This window comes from Phocoena phocoena, chromosome 13 (assembly GCF_963924675.1).
Source record: "Phocoena phocoena chromosome 13, mPhoPho1.1, whole genome shotgun sequence".
NCBI classification, from domain to species: Eukaryota; Metazoa; Chordata; class Mammalia; order Artiodactyla; family Phocoenidae; genus Phocoena; species Phocoena phocoena.
The window spans coordinates 76,069,585-76,086,832 of record NC_089231.1 but is presented as its reverse complement, the minus strand read 5'-3'; the positions used below and the strand labels follow the sequence as shown (position 1 = coordinate 76,086,832).

Genomic DNA, 17,248 nt, shown 5'->3' with positions numbered 1-17,248 from the left:
ACGTTGGTCTCTCCAGGCGCCGCCAAACAGCCCGTGCCTGCGCAGAATGCAAGCGCTCAGGCCCACCCCTTGGAGGGTGTAACTTCCTTGGGTTGCTCTCTTTGGCCACGCCCACTTCCGGGGCGGGCTACGCCTGGAGCACGTGACGTGGTTCCGGCCTGCGGAAGATGGCGGCGCCCAGAGCCGTAGCGTGAAATTTGGTGGTGGTAGTCGCAGGCCCTTCGTGCTGGAATCACAACAGTGGGACCGTGCGCCATGTCGCGACTGATCGTGAAGAACCTCCCAGATAGGGTGAGTGCAGAGCCTGGACTTGAGAATCTGAAATTGGGACCAGCTAGGAGCTGGAGGTTGGGAGGGAGGTGCCTGGGGAGAACTCAGGGGCTTTCGATCTCGGGAAGGATTCCCGGAGGGTTCAGAGCCCGAAAGGGGATTCTCGGCAGATTCCCCGTTGACATTTGGGAGAGAGGGACAGTGCCTGCTCAGGGTTTCACAGCCGGCCCGATGGTACGTGATCCCAGCCAGACACCTCCTTCCCCGGGACATGCCAGCCCCCACGCTGTGTCGAATGCCTTGCTCCCACAGCCCTCTTGTCAGTCGCTTTTTTGGGTTGACTCGTGACTGGGTCAGACACTGCGCCTGTATCCCTCTCCCACTCGGAACACTGTCTGGGAGGAAAGTGGGGAGCAATAGACCGAGGACCTGCGTTCCAGTTCCCACTCCCGCCTCTAGAGAAGGTAGAAATAAATAGTCGAAGAAAACTGAGTGAGTGTGCAGGGCTTTAAACAGCTTATCCAGTAAGTGGGGAGGGGTGCCCCAGTCATACTTGTCTCCGCCTAGAGTCCGCACAGAACGTGGCACGTGGTAGGTATCCAGTAAATACATGCTGAATAAATGAGTGAAGAAATAGTTGAATGTGTGGTGTCAGACGGTTAGTGCGTTGTGCCCAAGTGAATCATCCGTACCTATTTCACTATGACTTTTCTTGTTTAGAGAGCGCCTACACGACTGGTGTGGCCGGTATACTCATTCCCAGAACACAAAATGTGCCGTTCGGATGGCATGAGAGATCTTGTGTACTCCTTAGAAAGAGTGAGAACATAAAACCATTTCTATTTCATTGTTGTGGCTTTTTAACTTTACTTTTTCCGCCCCCTGGCGGATGGGGGGGGGGCACCTATCATACGATTTTTAAAATTCAGTATAAAACGAGAAGCACGGTCTTTTGTTCCATCCTATCCTTCATCTCTCTCCAGGAGTAACCATCTTTACGGCTTTCATCTCTTGACAAGTTCCTCGTCTCAAAACCCTTAATGTAATTACATAGTAAGCTCTCAAAGCGTTAGCTACTACTACTACTGTTATTAACTCTTTCATTCACCAAACAAGACGTGCAAGGGTAAGAGACACAGCCGTACCGAGAAGCAAAATGAGATGGTAGTTGAGAGGGGAAGGAAGGGTAGCCATGCTAAAATCCTCATCCACCAGAGTGAGGCATCAAGAGACGCTCTCTAAAGTTGACGGATGGATCAATAATAGGTATTTTTTAAGTGTACTCTTTAGAATAAATGATGGAAGAATTAAAAACAATAAATAACAGGGTGGAGGGAAGGGATAGTTAGGGAGTTTAGGGTTGACATGTACACACTGCTATATTTAAAACGGATAACCAGCAAGGCCCTACCATATAGCACAGGGAAATCTGCTCAATGTTACGTGGCAGGCTGGATGGGAGGGGCGTCTGGGGGAGAATGGATACATGTATATGTATGGCTGAGTCACTTTGCTGTGCCCCTGAAACTATCACAACATTGTTAGTCGGCTATACTCCACCATAAAATAAAGCCAATAAATAACAGAGACTGGAAGGGAGGAATAGATGACGTAGGTTTCTTATTTTTCATAGTGGGAGTCAGCAGATAGTCATTGGGTAAATAAGCCAAGAAATGAAAGTGAGAGCTCAGTATAGGGACATAGAGCCATGCTTATGAGGAGTCCTAAAAGCAGGCTCTAAAGATAGCTTGAGAGATCTTGTGTACTCCTTGTGGTAGAAAGGATACTCCTTTCTACCACAATTAGCAGGCACTGTGTAGTTTACCATTTCCTTAGTTCACACATCATTGTGGCAGGCATTTATTAGGTGTCTGCTATGCAGCAGCCATGATGCTGGGCTGCTTGTACGATAGGTCTCCTTAGCCTCCTAGCAGCCCACAGGATAGAAAGGTTTCAGTGCAGTCATTCTGAGTCTTGATTTCCTTATCAATGAAGTGGGGAAGGGCCTTGCTCAAGGTCACACAGCGAGTAAGTGTTGGAGCCAGAGCTGGAACCGGGTCCAGCTGCAGCGCATGCTCTGCAACCGCCCCTTCTAAGGTCACCTCCGGGGAATCCCAGGGCCTCAGGTTTCCAGCCCTTTTTGTCCCCTTGGCTCTGAGGGCTCCCCGGCTCCCCCGCTTCATCGTCCCCCTTCCATCCTAGATGAAGGAGGAGCGTTTCCGGCAGCTGTTCACCGCCTTCGGCACACTGACGGACTGCAGCCTCAAGTTCACCAAAGGCGGCAAGTTCCGCAAGTTCGGCTTCATCGGCTTCAAGTCCGAGGAAGAGGCCCAAACAGCGCTGAACCATTTCAACAAGAGTTTTATCGACATGTCCCGGATCACGGTGAGTGGGTGTGAATCTCGCCCTCTCCTGCCTGTCAGCAGCGACCCACTGGCTCTTTCTTTCCACGCTCAAGTCCAAAGCCTGTCCCCTTCCAGACCGTGACATCTTTGGTCTTCCTCACTGTTCTCAAGCTCCCATGCTTGTGAATCCTCTGCAGCGTTTGCGGAAACAGTTTCCCCAGAGTTTCTGATTCTGTATGCTGGGGGAGGGGATCCTAGAATTTGCACGTCTCACAGGCTTACGGGTGATGGTGATGCCGCTGGTCCCAGGATGAGAAGCGCTGGTCTACATTATTCATCCACTCGCCCAGTCAGTGGCTGAACTGTCTGTGCCAGGCGTGGTGGCAGGTGTCATCATCCCCCTCTCTGTCCCTCGCAGGTAGAGTTCTGCAAGTCGTTTGGGGACCCGACAAAGCCCCGAGCCTGGAGCAAGCATGCCCAGAAAACAAGCCAGTCCAAGCCCCCTCCAAAAGACAAAGACTCCATCTCCCCAGAAACTAAGAAGGTGCGTGAATGGTCACTCCTGGCCGCATCCGGGTGTCAGCAGGGTGGTCACCCCGGGAAGGCAGGGGAGGGGGAGGGACCTGAGAATCCCTCTCCGATGGTTCCTGAAAGCAGCCCTCCCAGGGCAGTGCGTTTCCATCTCCTTTCATCGTGACCCTCACCACCTGTGCCTTCTGTTTTTAGGATGACAAGAAGAAAAAGGTAGCAGGTGCACTGGAGAAGGTGAGTCTGTCCTGGTGACAAGCGGAGGGTGGGCAGTGAGGGCGGGCCCGGTGGGCAACGCCTTGCCATGGCTGTGGCTCCTTGGTCTTTCTGTCTGATGAAGAGTCCACGCCGCCCTCCCTGGGACTGACCCAGCTGGCCCCAGAGGTCCTCTAGAGACTGGGGGAAATGGCCTCGGAAGATGTGCTTACCCTCTGAAGAGTTAGCAAGGGTGAGCCCTGCCTGAGCCTTCTCTGCCTGTTCTCCCTCCTTCCTGCTTCCCTGCCGCCCGGCACCTGCAGCTGAGGGAAGATAACGAGTTCCAGGAGTTCCTGTCGGTTCACCAGAAGCGGACGCAGGTGGCCACCTGGGCGAATGATGCCCTGGACGTTGAGCCCTCGAAAGGGAAGAACAACTTGGCCAAAGACTACCTGAACTTCGACTCCGACTCAGGGCAGGAGAGTGAGGAGGAGGGAGCCGGAGAGGCCCCAGAAGGTAAGGGTGTGGCCCCTACCTGAGTGCGCGCCCTGCAGTGCCCGGGCCTGTGCGCACATGACCTGGGGCCCCTCCGCGCTGGGCCCAGGAGACAGCGAGTCAGACGCTGCCCCGTGGAGCAGTGATTATCCCGCCTGCGGGTACTTCGGCTTTGACCGATCCTGGTTCCTTATTCAGTCAGTTGATTACTCACTCAGATATTGATGGAGCACCAGCTGTATGCCATGCGCTGCTTCAGGCATTGGGGATACAGGAGTGAGCAAAAGACAGGGAATCCTCCCTCCGTGGAGCTGTCGCCCTGGTTGGGGAGAGAAACAATAAAGACATTGGTCTCCTATTTAGTATATGACGTGAATACTGGTGCTGCAGGGAGAAAGCAGGAAAGGGAGGAATGTAGGAAAGGGGGACGGGAGAGTCACCGGGGAAGGCCTCCGAGGAGGTGGCCCTTGAGCACAGGACTGAGGGAGTGAATCTCTGTCCTCAGAAGAGGGTCACGGTGTCGTGGGGGGGCCGTATGGACCTGTGAGCGATTGTGGCTCAGCATGGTGAGTGCCGTGGTCGTGGGGTGGGAATCGACTTCGGTTAAAAAGTGAGGGAATGAATTTAACGTGAGTTTTATGGCTGGTAAAGTCTCTGCAAAGCTGGGATCCGAAGGACTCACTGGGAGTTGGTGCGACTCAGAAGGGATGGGGTGAGAGAAGGGGTTCCAGGCAGAGGGAGCAGCATGGCAAAGGCGCAGAGGGAAGGAAAAACAGGAACTTGGAGGGGGGTTCCACATGGCTCAGGGTGGCTGCAACAGTGGGAGCCGGTGAGAAGCCGGTGAGCTCACCGGGCCCGACGAGGAGTTTGGGTTTCACCCTGAGAGCATCTGGGAGCCCCTGGTGTGTTTTGATCAAGGAGTGAGAGTCCTCTCACTCGCAGTTGGCGAGGCTGGTGAGGGAACCCCAAAGTTCTCAGTATGTAGCACGGAAACTGTCAAAACTCCATCAGTTTCTCCCCACTTGACGGTATTTATTCAAGGACCTACTGAGGACTGGCTGCTTGGCACGGGGCCCCTGGTCACCTCAGGCTTGGCACCTTACGTGCCACCCACCGGTCACACCCCCATGCTGTCTGCCCTCCAGCCCTCTTGTTTGCTCACAACCATCACCAGCTCCCAACCTCTCCGTTTTTCCAGAGGAAGACAGCAGCCTCGAACCCAAGGCAGCCACACGGAAGGAGCTGTCGGACATGGATTACCTGAAATCCAAGGTGGTGGAGGCCGAGTCGCCATCCTCAGAGGAGAGTGAAGATGAAGCCGTGAACTGCGAGGAAGGGAGCGAGGCCGAGGAAGAGGGTTCCTGCACCCCCGCCGCCCAGCAGGACAGGGAGGCGGCCCGAGCCGAGGTGCGTGTGCATCGGGGTGAGCTTGGGAGCCTGGGGAGGGAGGAGGTCTGTTGACCCTCGCCCACGTTCCCTGCAGCCCCTTTGTCGGGGCCTGTAACGTCGGGGAAAGACAGCTCAGCGGCCCAGAGACCTGTCTTCAGGTCTCGGTACTGCTGCTTGCTTGCTGTGTGACCCTGGGCAAGCATCTTCCCTCTCTGAATTTATTTCCTGTCGCTGACGCAGAGGCTGCCTGCCCCTCTTGACTTGGGGGGGAGGGGGGCGTAAATGAGCGGAAAAAGTATCCCAAGCATATTGTACTTCGTAGTTACTAGCAAGGTAGACAGGTGTGAGCCCGTAATCAACAATAATGGATGAAATTAATTGAGCACTTACTACACGTGAGGTTCAGTACCTGGCATGTCATTTGTCGTTGAACCTCATGGGAATCTTGAGGGATGGGGATTCTTGTCCCCTTTTACAGGTGAGGAAACTGAGGCCCAGAGAAAGGAAGTGACTCGCTCAAGGTTTCGGCTGGGAAGCGGTGGGGTCAGCACCCAGACACAGGTCTGCTGGGCTCTGGAGTCTAGGTCATAAACGTGGGTGCTTCCTCTGGGGATGGCCGCCCTGTCTTCCACCCGGGGGTCCACTCTGCTTAGGGCAGCTTCACACATCCTTCGGGTCTTCATTCCTTCATCTCCCTCCTCCTCTTTCTCCTTCCCCCTCTCCCTCCGTTCGTTCTCTTTCCCTTCTAATCGCCACCTCCTGTCCTTTTCTCCTAGAGATTCTAAAGAGGTAGTCGAGTGTGGCTAAGTCAGGGAGCCGTGGGTTCAAATCCCAGCCCGGATGTGGAGTAGCCATGGGATGGGCTGAGGCGCTTCTCTTTGGGCCTCTGATCCTCATCATCTCAGGTGATGCTCCACAGAGCACTGGTCTCTGTGTCCAGTTTCTAAAACCCCTGCACCTGGGTGTGCACTGGAAATCAGAAGCTCCAGGTTTCAGGGAGATACCCCATAACTTATACGGGTCCATAAAGGCACAGGACTTTTTCTGCAGCGACGCTAGAAATGATGCTCATCTCCTTGGGGTACACGTAAACCCTAAATTGTGATGTAACAGCTCAGAGTGGGCTTTGCCGGCAAGTGAGTCTAAGTCAGGGCAGGTTTTGTTACCAAACGAATTAACCAAAAGATTAGGTTTCTCAGAGCTGTTTCGATTCTAAAACTACAGAAGACATCCCAAACCCTGTAAGATTGTTTTAAAGATTCAAGAGGACAGCTGTGTGTGCAAAGTGCTTTGCACAACATCTGGCACAGAATATGCCCTAAATAAGTGGTAGCAAATGTCACCGTACCTCCGGGCTCCTTCCCAGGCTCTGCCCCTCCATGTGGCCTGGCGCCCCTGTGAGCAGACCCCCAGCGAGCCGGCCTGTGGTTTCCCCCCTCATCTCAGGGGCACATGGAGGGTTGGCACCGCCTACCGCAGGCTCTGGCCAGACTCTGCGTCCTTGGCAGGCACGATGCTTCTGGCATTGCCAGCTGGCCCTGGCGCCAGGGGCCTTGCAGCGTTCACTGCGACGCCCGGGTTGGCACCTCCTGCGGCTGCACCAGGGAGCTCACTGTGGCCATTTCTGTTCTTTGCCGTCACTCAGACTGAGACACCAGCCCACCAGAAGGAACGCACCACCACCCACACAGTGAAGCTGCGGGGAGCCCCGTTCAACGTCACAGAGGTACACGCCAGTAATGGGACGGGGTGAGGAGCCCCCAGGGAGCAGGAGACAAGGGTGAGGGTCCCAGGAGCCTCTGCTGCATGGGAGCTTCAGGATCAGATGAGGACTTCAGCTGGAGGGAACTGGGGGCCAGAAAGACTGATACATAGGATCTTGGGCATCGTCACGGTCGGGAAACAGGGCCGCCTATATTGAGACCAAGAAGGACTGGTCTCAGTCACCAGTCATCTATGCTAGGGGTGGGCATACTTCTTCTGCTAAAAAATTTTAAAAGGACCAGCTAGTAAATACTCAAGGCTTTGTGATCAGTATGGTCTGTGTTACGACTACTCAACCCTGCTGTCGTAGCACGGAGGCAGCCCGAGGTGAGAGGTGGCCAAATAGGCCGGGCTGTGTGCCAGTAAAACTTTATTTACAGAAGCAGGCAGTGGGCCATGTTTGGCCTGCGTACTGTAGTTTGCTGACTCTGGGTCTACGCAGGAGAGAACACTTTGTCAATTTCCCTCCTCATGAAAGTAGTAGAAGTTCAGCATAGGAAATGTTTTTTAATGTAGCTAAATAACAAGAAGTAAAGATTACCTATCACTCTATAAATTGCCAACCAAACTGTGTTGAGAGAGAAGTGCTAACCAGGTGGGGTACCAGGATGCAGAGCTAATTACCTACAGGTCTGATTACTATAGGAGTAAAGACTGTCCCAGGCAAACTGGAGCAAGCTCTCCTCAGTCCCCCACGTCTATATCCCATACACTGACAACCAGTAATAAATTCTGAGTATATCTTCTTAGACATCTTTTTCTTTGTATAGAAACATTGACCTGTGTTTTTCTTTTTAAATTAATTAATTAAATTATCTTTGGTTGCGCTCGGTCTTCATTACTGCGCCTGGGCTTTCTCTAGTTGCAGCGAGCGGGGGCTACTCTTCGTGGCAGTGCGCGGGCTTCTCATTGCGATGGCTTCTCTTGTTGTGGAGCATGGGCTCTAGGCACGTGGACTTCAGTAGTTGTGGCACGCGGGCTCAGTAGTCGTGACTCGCGGGCTCTAGAGTGCGGGCTCAATAGTTGTAGCGCACGGGCTTAGTTGCTCCGTGGCATGTGGGATCTTCCCGGACCAGGGCTTGACCTGTGTCCCCTACGTTGGCAGGCAGATTCTTAATCACTGCACCACCAGGGAAGTCCTGTGTCTTTTCTTTTTAAAAAGCAATCCTACGGTAGGAACTATTTTGAAACTCTTTTCCTCCCTCATCACATTATGTCATAAATACCTTTGAATAGTGAATATTCTGCTACAGCATCATTTTTCACGTTGCGTGCTATTCTTTACTCTGGACACACTGTGTTACACTCCCCCAACCTCCTAAATTGAGACATGGGGATTGTTTCCAGTCTTCTGCTGATTGGAATAATAATGCAGTCAGCGCATTTCTTGAGATCAGAGGTCAACAGATGTTTTTCTATCAACATCATTTAGTGCATAGTTTAGGCTTTGTGAGCTATATGGGCTATTGCACTTTTTTTTTTTTTTTTTTTTGATAATCCTTGGAAAATGTAAAAACTATTAGCTTGCAGGCTGTGGGCAATATTTGGCCTGTGGGCTCTCGTTTGCCAACCCTTGCTCCAGATGAGTACTGCATTAAGCACAGGCACGTATTCAGTACCTTTTTAAGGCTTTGATACAGAGCGCCAGTTGCCCTCTGGAAGCCTGGCCAGTTTATACTCCCTTAGCAGAGAGTGAGAGTGCACGGTTTTGTGAACCCTGGGTATTAATCTTTATCAACGTGACAGGTCAAAATGGTATCTCACTTTGATTTATATTTTCAGTTATTAGTGAGGTCAATCATTCTTTCACGTTTGTATGTCATGTGTGTATCCTCTTTTGCAAAGTGCCTGATTATATTTTATGCTCTTTTTTTCTCAAAGTACTCACTTCTTTTGAGTCTGTATATTCGCTAATTATTTTTTTTAATAAAACTTAATCGGATTTCGGAGTAAAAAGCATTTGGGTTCTACTGGACTATCTGAATTGTCTGCTAATTTAGAGTCAGAGTTCTGTCACTACCAACCATGCAGAAAATCATGTACTTCAGTGGGGACGGGGGACATTAGATGGACTTCTGCAAATAAATACACAAAAAATGGTCACTTCTTTCCACAAACGGTAACAAAATGTAATGGAAAAAAAGATTACTTTTATGAAAGAGAAAGAAAAAAAGGAAGGAAGGAAGGAAAGGAAGGGAAGGAAGAAACGAAAAGACAGTCTATTTCTAGATATTCTAATGAAAATTATGTATTGGGGGCTTTATAGGTATTCTAATAGAAGTTTTGTAGGTTCTATATAAAGAAAATGTTCAATTCCGCTGAGGGATTTAAAAGAATGCTTACATAAATGTAAAGCCATACATTCTTAGAAAGTAAAAATGCCAGTTCCTCCCTAATTAGTGAATAAATGAGTAAATTCAGTGGGATCACAGAGTTTCGTCAGGATTGGGGGGGTGGGGGTGGGATCCCGGAGAACAGCTGGGAACCTCCTGTGGGAATAGACCCTTCCCCTGCAAGATGTTGAAACATGTTTTAAAGCTACAGTAATTGAAACAGTTTGGTTCAGGTGAAGCTGTTGACAGGTTAATGGAATAGAATCGAATTCAGAAATAGACTCACATATGTATAAGCATCTAATTTAGGATAGGGTGTCTCATATCAATGAAGAGAAGAGAGATTTTTCTATAAATAGTAATGGGACAACCAGTTAACTTTTGTGAAGAAAAGAAAAAGGTGGAGCCCCGCCTTACTCCTCATAGCAAGCTAAATTTCAGACGCATCAAGGATTTAAGATAACAAACTGAGACAATAAAAGTTCTAGGAGAAAGCATTGAATTTACTTGTAATCTTGGAATGAAGAATGCCTTTCTGTATTCCGTATCCTGTAATAAACCGTAATGAAAGAATATGAAAAAGCATATGTATACATACACATATATACGTGTATGTACACACATATATGCATATACACATACATATATATAACTGAATTACTTTTCTGTACACCAGAAACTAATACAACATTGTAAATCAACTATACTTCAATTAAAAAAAAAAAGAATGCCTTTCTAAGCAGTTTGCAGAACTTGGTAGTCATAAGAAAAAGATGGATTAATTGACTAGATAACATTTAAAACTTCTCTAAGGCAACTTTTTGTCATAAAGTCAAAAGACAAACAGCAGGCAGACAAAAGCTGCTTCTTTCATTTACAAATAGGTAAGTAGATATTGGGACTTACGTATGACCCAATAGAAAAGTGGACAAAAGATAGGAGGTCTTCTAAGAGAAAGAATTCAGATGGCTGGGAAATATGCCTGAGTTCACTCACAATTAAAGAAATACAGATCAAAACAGGAAGGTTACATTTTTGCAGAAATTTTTTAAGTTCAGTAATAAATTGTTTCACGCACTGTTGGGGGAAGTTTGCGGTGAAGCCTTTTGGAAGGCAATCTGGAAGCATCAGTCAGAATTTAAAGTATACGTACGTACCTTTGACCTAGCAGTTACCTTGCTGGGAATTTGCACTACAGGCGAATCATCCAGGTACACCAAGAGGTCAGTGCAAGAATGTTCATTGCCGCATTTTCTAATTCTTATTTTATTTATAAATTAATGTATTAATTTGTGTCATTTTATTTATAAAAACAAAAAACTGGAAACAATCTCTACACTATATCACTAGAAAAGTGGAGGGCCAACAAGGTGATCTGGGCCTTGCAGTTAGGACCATTTTTGTTTTCTTCTTGGGGCTTTTCAGCATTTGCTAAATTTTGTACTCTGTGTGTTTGTGCATTTTTTAAAACGAGTTTAAATCACCCTCATGTCCCAAAAATAGAGAAGTAGTTAAGAAAATTGGGAACCGTCTACAACAGTACTCTATGTGTATCATCCCCGTGAAGTAACATGGGCAAATAATCATGCTTTGATGAGACGTGAAGAAAGCTGGATTTAACCCCAATTAAGTAAAAACGTAGTTGGGAAAAAAAAGATCAGAAGCAATACCTTAAAATACTAATGGTGCCATTACTATTCTATATTTATACTCCTTGTTTCTTCTCCAACTTAAAAAAAAATTTCTTTTCCAAGGCGGTTTTAATTTACGATGGAGAAAACGCGTATAATTTAGAGGAAAGAGAGAGACTACAAAAGATGAAACACTTTGGTGTCCTTTCTGAATTCAGAAATTTGACCCATGTTTCTTTATTCGGTTTGCACTTTTGGGAAAAAACTTTTCTTCTCCTCACAGAAAAATGTCATGGAATTCCTGGCACCCCTGAAACCGGTGGCCATTCGAATAGTGAGAAATGCCCATGGAAACAAAACAGGTAAGGTCTGGGCTGTTTCGAGGGGGCTGGAGAGGCAGATGCTAGAGCTGGAAGGTTGGGGCAGTTGAACTGTGGAGATGTTTGGAGGGCAGCTCCTTTTTTTCCTATTTGTGGTCCCCACTTCTGTGGATGTGGTGAAAGTGCTCAGGACAGGGGTCTGCCTCTTGTTCCCTGCCGCTGGCAGCCTAGTATGAGGTTTTCACCTGTGCAGGCAGGGCCCAGCCCCCAGGCCTGGGGGCTCAGTAATGACTGCGGCCTTCAGCCCAGATGCAGGGGCCCACCGGGGGCTCAAAGCAAGGGGAGGCCGTGATCAGTTTCAGGATGGTCCCCTGGCTGGTGAGGGAAGGGTCCAGGGGCAGGGCCCAAGGACAGGTGGGCTGTGTGGGGGCTTTTGCAGTCCCCAGGGGAGGGTCTTGTGATAGAGACCAAAACCCACAGGCTTTGGCGCAGGTTACGGCACTGCCACGCGTTAGCTGTGTGTCCGTGCGCACGTCTCTTAACTCCTAGAAAAGTGGGGAGGCGAGGTCTCGTGTTTAGGGAAGACTCCACATGCTCGTCTGCAAGTCAGGGCCGCGGGCACTGACGGGCAGTCACTGTGGAGGTGGCCCCTCGGTGCCAAGCTGGGTTGCAGCACCGCGACCACAGGCATTTGTCCAGGGAAGGTCAAAGAGCAGGCACTGGTCAGGACAGGGTGAGGCTGGGAGGCAGGCCAAGGCCCTCCCATTTGCGAACGCTGCCTACAAAGGGAAATTTGCCTGGGGGGCATCAGGGAGTGTCTGTATTTTGGAGATTGGGCGAAAAGTACAGGTTCCCCCCCCCCCACCGCTTTCTGCTCAGATTCCCCCAAACAGCTAGCACAGTGTGGGTGTTCCTCCGTGACTCCCACGATTGTCTGCAGGGCCTGCAGACCTTACCTTTGTCATGGTCCTTTCTCAGGGTACGTCTTTGTGGATTTCAGCAGTGAAGAGGAAGTGAGAAAAGCTCTGAAATGCAACAGGGAATACATGGGTAAGGATGCTGGGCGACCCCACGCCACGTGGTGGCAGGGGTTCGTTCATTCAGTTGCTCTGTAAGGTTATACTGAGGGCCTGCTGTGTGCCTGCCGGGCACTGCCCTGGGCACGGAGGATACAGCCATGAGCAGAACAGACCAAAATCCCCGCCCTCCTGGGGCAGAGATTAGGCTAAGTTTCCTGTAGAGGAAACTGACATCAAGAGGGGAGAGACAGGCGGTAACCAGAGGGGCCGTGCTGTGGACAGATGCAGGAGAGGACCGGGATTGGAGGAGGCGCATTTTAAACAGGATCGTGTCAGCTTGGGCCACACTAAGCTGGCGACACTGGAACAAAAAGCCAGAGGGGTAAAGGGAGCCAGCTCTGGCTTTGTGGGGCGGGGCCGTTCCGGTACAGGGAACAGCAAGTACAGGGTCTGGAGCTGGGAGGTCACCTGAACAAGATATCCAAGGACGTGCTCTTTGGCCTGTCCCTGGTATGGACAGGTGATTCAGGTCCAGCCATTGACCCCTTGTGAAGACACAAGTTCTGTTAGGGAAGGGGAGAAACCTAAGCAGTCTTGCTAGCAAGTCAGGTGGTAGGTATTTATTGAGCACCTACTGTGTGCACGTGGAGGTGATGGTGGTGGTCGTGGTCTAATCAGGTGCCCGGGGCGATGCGTGGACGCAGTTCCGCAGCAGCACAAGGTGGCTCTTCAGCGTTGGGCTGTCACGTGGGACGATTCCCAGGGCAGTGCCAGGGGCCGTGCCCTGGAATTGGGAGGATGCAGCCCCATGGGCCAGGCGGCCCAGGCAGGCTCCCCCCGAGCTAAAGCCGAGTTCGCCGGATAAGTGAGATTGAGGCCTGGCTTTGGCTGGGGCCGCCACCCTGGTTAACAGAGCCTGGTGTCTGGCGCTGTCACCAGCCACCTTCACCATGGCTTCCGGAAGGCAGCAACAGAGTCTGGAAGCTGGCAGGTTCCGGGCCTCCCCCGGGGCCCTGACTGCCTCTCCTTGTGCAGGTGGACGCTACATCGAGGTGTTTAGGGAAAAGAACGTCCCCGCAGCCAAGGTGCCCCCAGAGAATAGCGCCAAACCCTGGCAAGGCCGGACACTCGGGGAGCATGAAGAGGAAGAGGACCTGGCCGACTCTGGGAGGCTCTTTGTGCGAAACCTACCCTACACCAGCTCTGAGGAAGACCTGGAGAAGCTCTTCTCCAAATACGGTAGGGGCGTGGCCTCCGGCTCACCACAGGCACCTGCAGCGGGTGGTCCGAGTCCCCATGTGCCTCCTGCAGCTCTTGACCTTGGGCTAATGACGGCCCCCTCTGGCCTCAGTTTTCTCATCCATAAAATGGGCCTCACCATCTCTGAGCTGCTGTGAAGATTCAAACAGTATGTAGACAGCAGAACTCGAAATCCTAGATGGCATCACAGGCACCTTTTGTGGTCTGAACCCAGACTCCCTTAGCTTTCACTCACTAAACTCAGAACTGACGGAGTTTGGGTACAGTTTTCTGAGATGTCCCTGGTATCTGAACCCTTGCTCTGCTCTCGGAAGCCCACTCACTGTGTGTGTTGATATAAAGTGCTCCCCAGTCTGAACTCTCTTGTCTAAATAGTCTTGCTCTCCAGACCGAGCACCCAGACGCGTTTGCTAGTGAGGCCATTTTCATTGTTGCCGTGGTCGCTAGCATTATTTTGCAGGACACAGACTTGAAGGCCTGTAGTTCACCTTGGCACATGGAGCTGTGCTTGTTTGTAAGGTCGTGGTTGTTGAAGGGAAGGAAGTTAGGGCTCGGAATGGCAGGGTGAGGTCTACATGCTTTTAAGCTCCCCTGGAGCGCCCCCCCGCTCCTCTGCGGAGACAGTTGTGGGTTGCAGGGGATCCGAGCTCGGTCGGGTGCTTGTCTTCCGGACACGGAGGCCCCGAGTAGCATTCTGCGATCAGGCAAATTGGCGTCACCTCCTGGCCTGTGTCCTGCTGTCCTGTCGCCAGATCTTCCCGCACAGGCTGGTGCCCTGGTGTACGTGGCAGGGCCGGGCACTGGAGAGGGGGTCATCGATAGACTCGAAGTGTCCATCCGGGAAGATAAAGCCCGGGAAGGAGGACTTGGTCACACCTGGTGTTCAGAGTGGAAGGTGTATACTTTAATGTGAGCATCATAATAATATCCCAGCAGACACTTCTGTGGCCCTACGTCACCAGCAGGCACTGTTTAGTACATGACACGTATTAGTGCGTTTAACCCTCCCCGCCGTCCTCCGAGCTGGGTATTCTTAACGATACCATTTTACAGATGAGAAGCCTGAGGCCCGTAAAACCCTGTGGCTTGCCCGAGGCCACACGTATAGTATGTGATGCAGGAGGGTCCAGGCCAGACACCTCTGCTCTCAGAATAGACACACGAAGGGTTGTGGAAGGACACCCTGACCCATGAGGGGGTCTCACGGCAGCCCCTTGCCACCTTCTGTCCTGGGCCAAGCGGCGGCAGCAGCTCCACGTTCTCCCTGGTTAAAACCCATAGCTTGACCAGTGCCCAGAGTTTTCTCACCCAGCTCTGGCCTGCAGGACACTGACACCCTTCCTACCCTCAGGTCCCCTGTCTGAGCTGCATTACCCCATCGACAGCCTGACCAAGAAGCCCAAGGGCTTTGCCTTTGTCACCTTCATGTTCCCGGAGCACGCCGTGAAGGCCTACGCGGAGGTGGATGGGCAGGTGTTCCAGGTGATGGCCCGTGGGGTGGCGGGCGGCCGCCGGGCCCAGGTGATGGGGAGAGGCTGTGGGTGTGTGCGCAGGCACGAAACCACACCCACGCTTCTAGGGAAGCACACCTGATGCACGTGAAGCCGCCTCCTGATCCGAGCTGCCTCCAGGGGCAGGGTCCGCTCTGTCCTTTTCACGGATCTGTCGTTAGCCCCTAGAGGAGCACCTGGCCCATAGTGGGCCCTTAAAAAGTGTCTGTGGATTAAATGAACATGCTCTCTCAAAATACCACTTGGAAGCGGAAGGAGTAAGGAAAGAAAGAGTTTTGAGCCAGTCATTGAAATGGCCACAGTAGGATATAAGAAACGCTTCTTTCTTCCAAATGCCATGCTTAGCACACGAGCCGAAGCCCCAGGCTGCCTCGCCTCCCTTTCCTGTTCGTTCGTTCGTTCATTCATTCATGATTTATTGATCCCCTGTGACTGCAGGCTGAACCTGGCTCCCGCCCGCGTGGAGCTCACACCCTCACAGGGACAGAGTCGGGTGGGGAGCCCTGCAGGTGTCACTTACAAACCGATCAGCGTCCTCTCTGAAGCTTTGTCAGGTGTCCCCCGTCACAAAGTCAGGCCCCTGTGCCACATGGCCAGGCCCCTGTTCTGGGTTCAGGGCGGCCTTGTGGGCGTCCTGCCCGAGGCCCCAGTCTTGCGACAAGGGTCTCAGTGCTGGGTCCAGCCCCCTCGTGGAGAGGCCGACACACCCGGGGCAGGATGTAGGAGCGCCTGCCCCCTTCCCGTCTTTACCCCCTTCCCCTCGTCCTCCTTCAGGGCAGGATGCTCCACGCGTTACCATCCACCATCAAGAAGGAGGCCAGCGAGGACGCAGACGCCCCAGGATCATCGTCTTACAAGAAGAAGAAAGAGTCAAAAGATAAAGCCAACAGCTCCAGGTCCATACCTGCCTCTGACCCAGGCTTTGGCTGCCCTCGCCCCTCCTTGCCTAGCTGCCAGGGTACCCTGACTCCTCGTGGTGGCTTTAGCCCCTCATCCATAACTTTGCTGAGCCTCAGTTTCCTCATCTGCAAAATGGGAAGAATCAGTGGTGCCTCACTTTTGTGGTGTCATAAGGATTGAGTCAATGTAAGCAAAGTGCTTGGTCCCTGGTGCTGAGTAAGCGCTTGACAGACGTTAGGGCTTATTAATATCATCGTGGCTTTTGTTGTCTTCAGGCCCTGGTACTTGGCCCATGCCAGGTAAGATGGGGGAGAGGAGGCTTCGGGGACTTAGGAAGGCAGGCCCACAAGCGTGTTTCTTACAGGCTTTGCATCTGAAAACAATTGCCCCCATTCAGCCACGGTCTGACCACTCTGTTCTGCCTCTGACTCAGCTCTCACAACTGGAACACGCTGTTCATGGGCCCGAATGCAGTGGCCGACGCCATCGCCCAGAAATACAGCGCCGCCAAGAGTCAAGTATTTGACCATGTGAGTGGGCGCCCTGTCTGATGTGCCCCCGGCTCTGGGCAGGGGAGGGGGTGGGATCGGGCTGGGGTTGTCCACCAGCTTGTTCTCTGGGGCCTCCCCCGTGGAAGCATCCACCCTGCCCTGGCTTCTCGTGGGCGAGTGTGGAGCCACGTTGCAGAAAGGAGCTGACGAGCACTTAGCGTGCGGTGCTCCTCTCGCCCCACTTCCCAGATGAAGAACTGGAGGCCCAGGGGCACAAAGGCACTTGCCCAGGGTCACACGCCTGGAAACAGGCAGAGGTGGGGTGACCCAGGTCAACCCGAATCCACTGCCCTTGCTCTGAACCACTCCCCAGAGGTGGTCCCACCCACTTCTGGGCCCAGCCAGCCCAGGTCTTTGAGATGAGCACGGGGTAGGTCGTAGGTCTCTGACCATCCCCTTCTTCCAAGTCTGACCTTGTTTCTCCTGACCTTCCCCTGCGTCCATTTGGCTTCTCCAGATCACATACCTTCCTTTAAATGCTGTGTCTCCAGTTAGGCCGTGGCCAAGTTCATCTTTGGCAAAACCTGGGAGTGTGTTTTTCAGCCAGCAGTCAAAGGATATCCATAGATTTGGTCCATAAACTCGCTGGCCATCGTCATTTACTGCCCCTGCCCCATGCTGAAGGTCAGCGCTGTCCCCCAGAAATAGAATGCGAGCTCCACACAGAATTGTAAATGTCCAAGGGGCCACATTTTTAAAAAGCAAAAATGAACAGGCAAAGTTAATTTTTCAGAATA

General features: G+C 51.7%; 1 protein-coding gene across 1 annotated transcript in view; it reads left to right on the top strand.

The window, feature by feature from the left end:
- Nucleotides 1–255: 255 nt before the first annotated feature.
- The window catches only part of RBM19 (RNA binding motif protein 19), a 139,563-nt gene continuing 122,570 nt past the window's right edge, over nt 256–17,248 (top strand). Inside the window, exons 1-15 of the mRNA XM_065889525.1 lie at nt 256–291; nt 2,473–2,655; nt 3,034–3,159; nt 3,342–3,380; nt 3,662–3,854; nt 5,032–5,246; nt 5,744–5,760; nt 6,625–6,649; nt 6,868–6,948; nt 11,234–11,312; nt 12,249–12,320; nt 13,325–13,528; nt 14,901–15,031; nt 15,835–15,956; nt 16,394–16,490. Of these exons, the coding sequence (XP_065745597.1) occupies nt 256–291; nt 2,473–2,655; nt 3,034–3,159; nt 3,342–3,380; nt 3,662–3,854; nt 5,032–5,246; nt 5,744–5,760; nt 6,625–6,649; nt 6,868–6,948; nt 11,234–11,312; nt 12,249–12,320; nt 13,325–13,528; nt 14,901–15,031; nt 15,835–15,956; nt 16,394–16,490 (1,620 nt within the window). The remainder of the gene's footprint in view (nt 292–2,472; nt 2,656–3,033; nt 3,160–3,341; nt 3,381–3,661; nt 3,855–5,031; nt 5,247–5,743; nt 5,761–6,624; nt 6,650–6,867; nt 6,949–11,233; nt 11,313–12,248; nt 12,321–13,324; nt 13,529–14,900; nt 15,032–15,834; nt 15,957–16,393; nt 16,491–17,248) is intronic.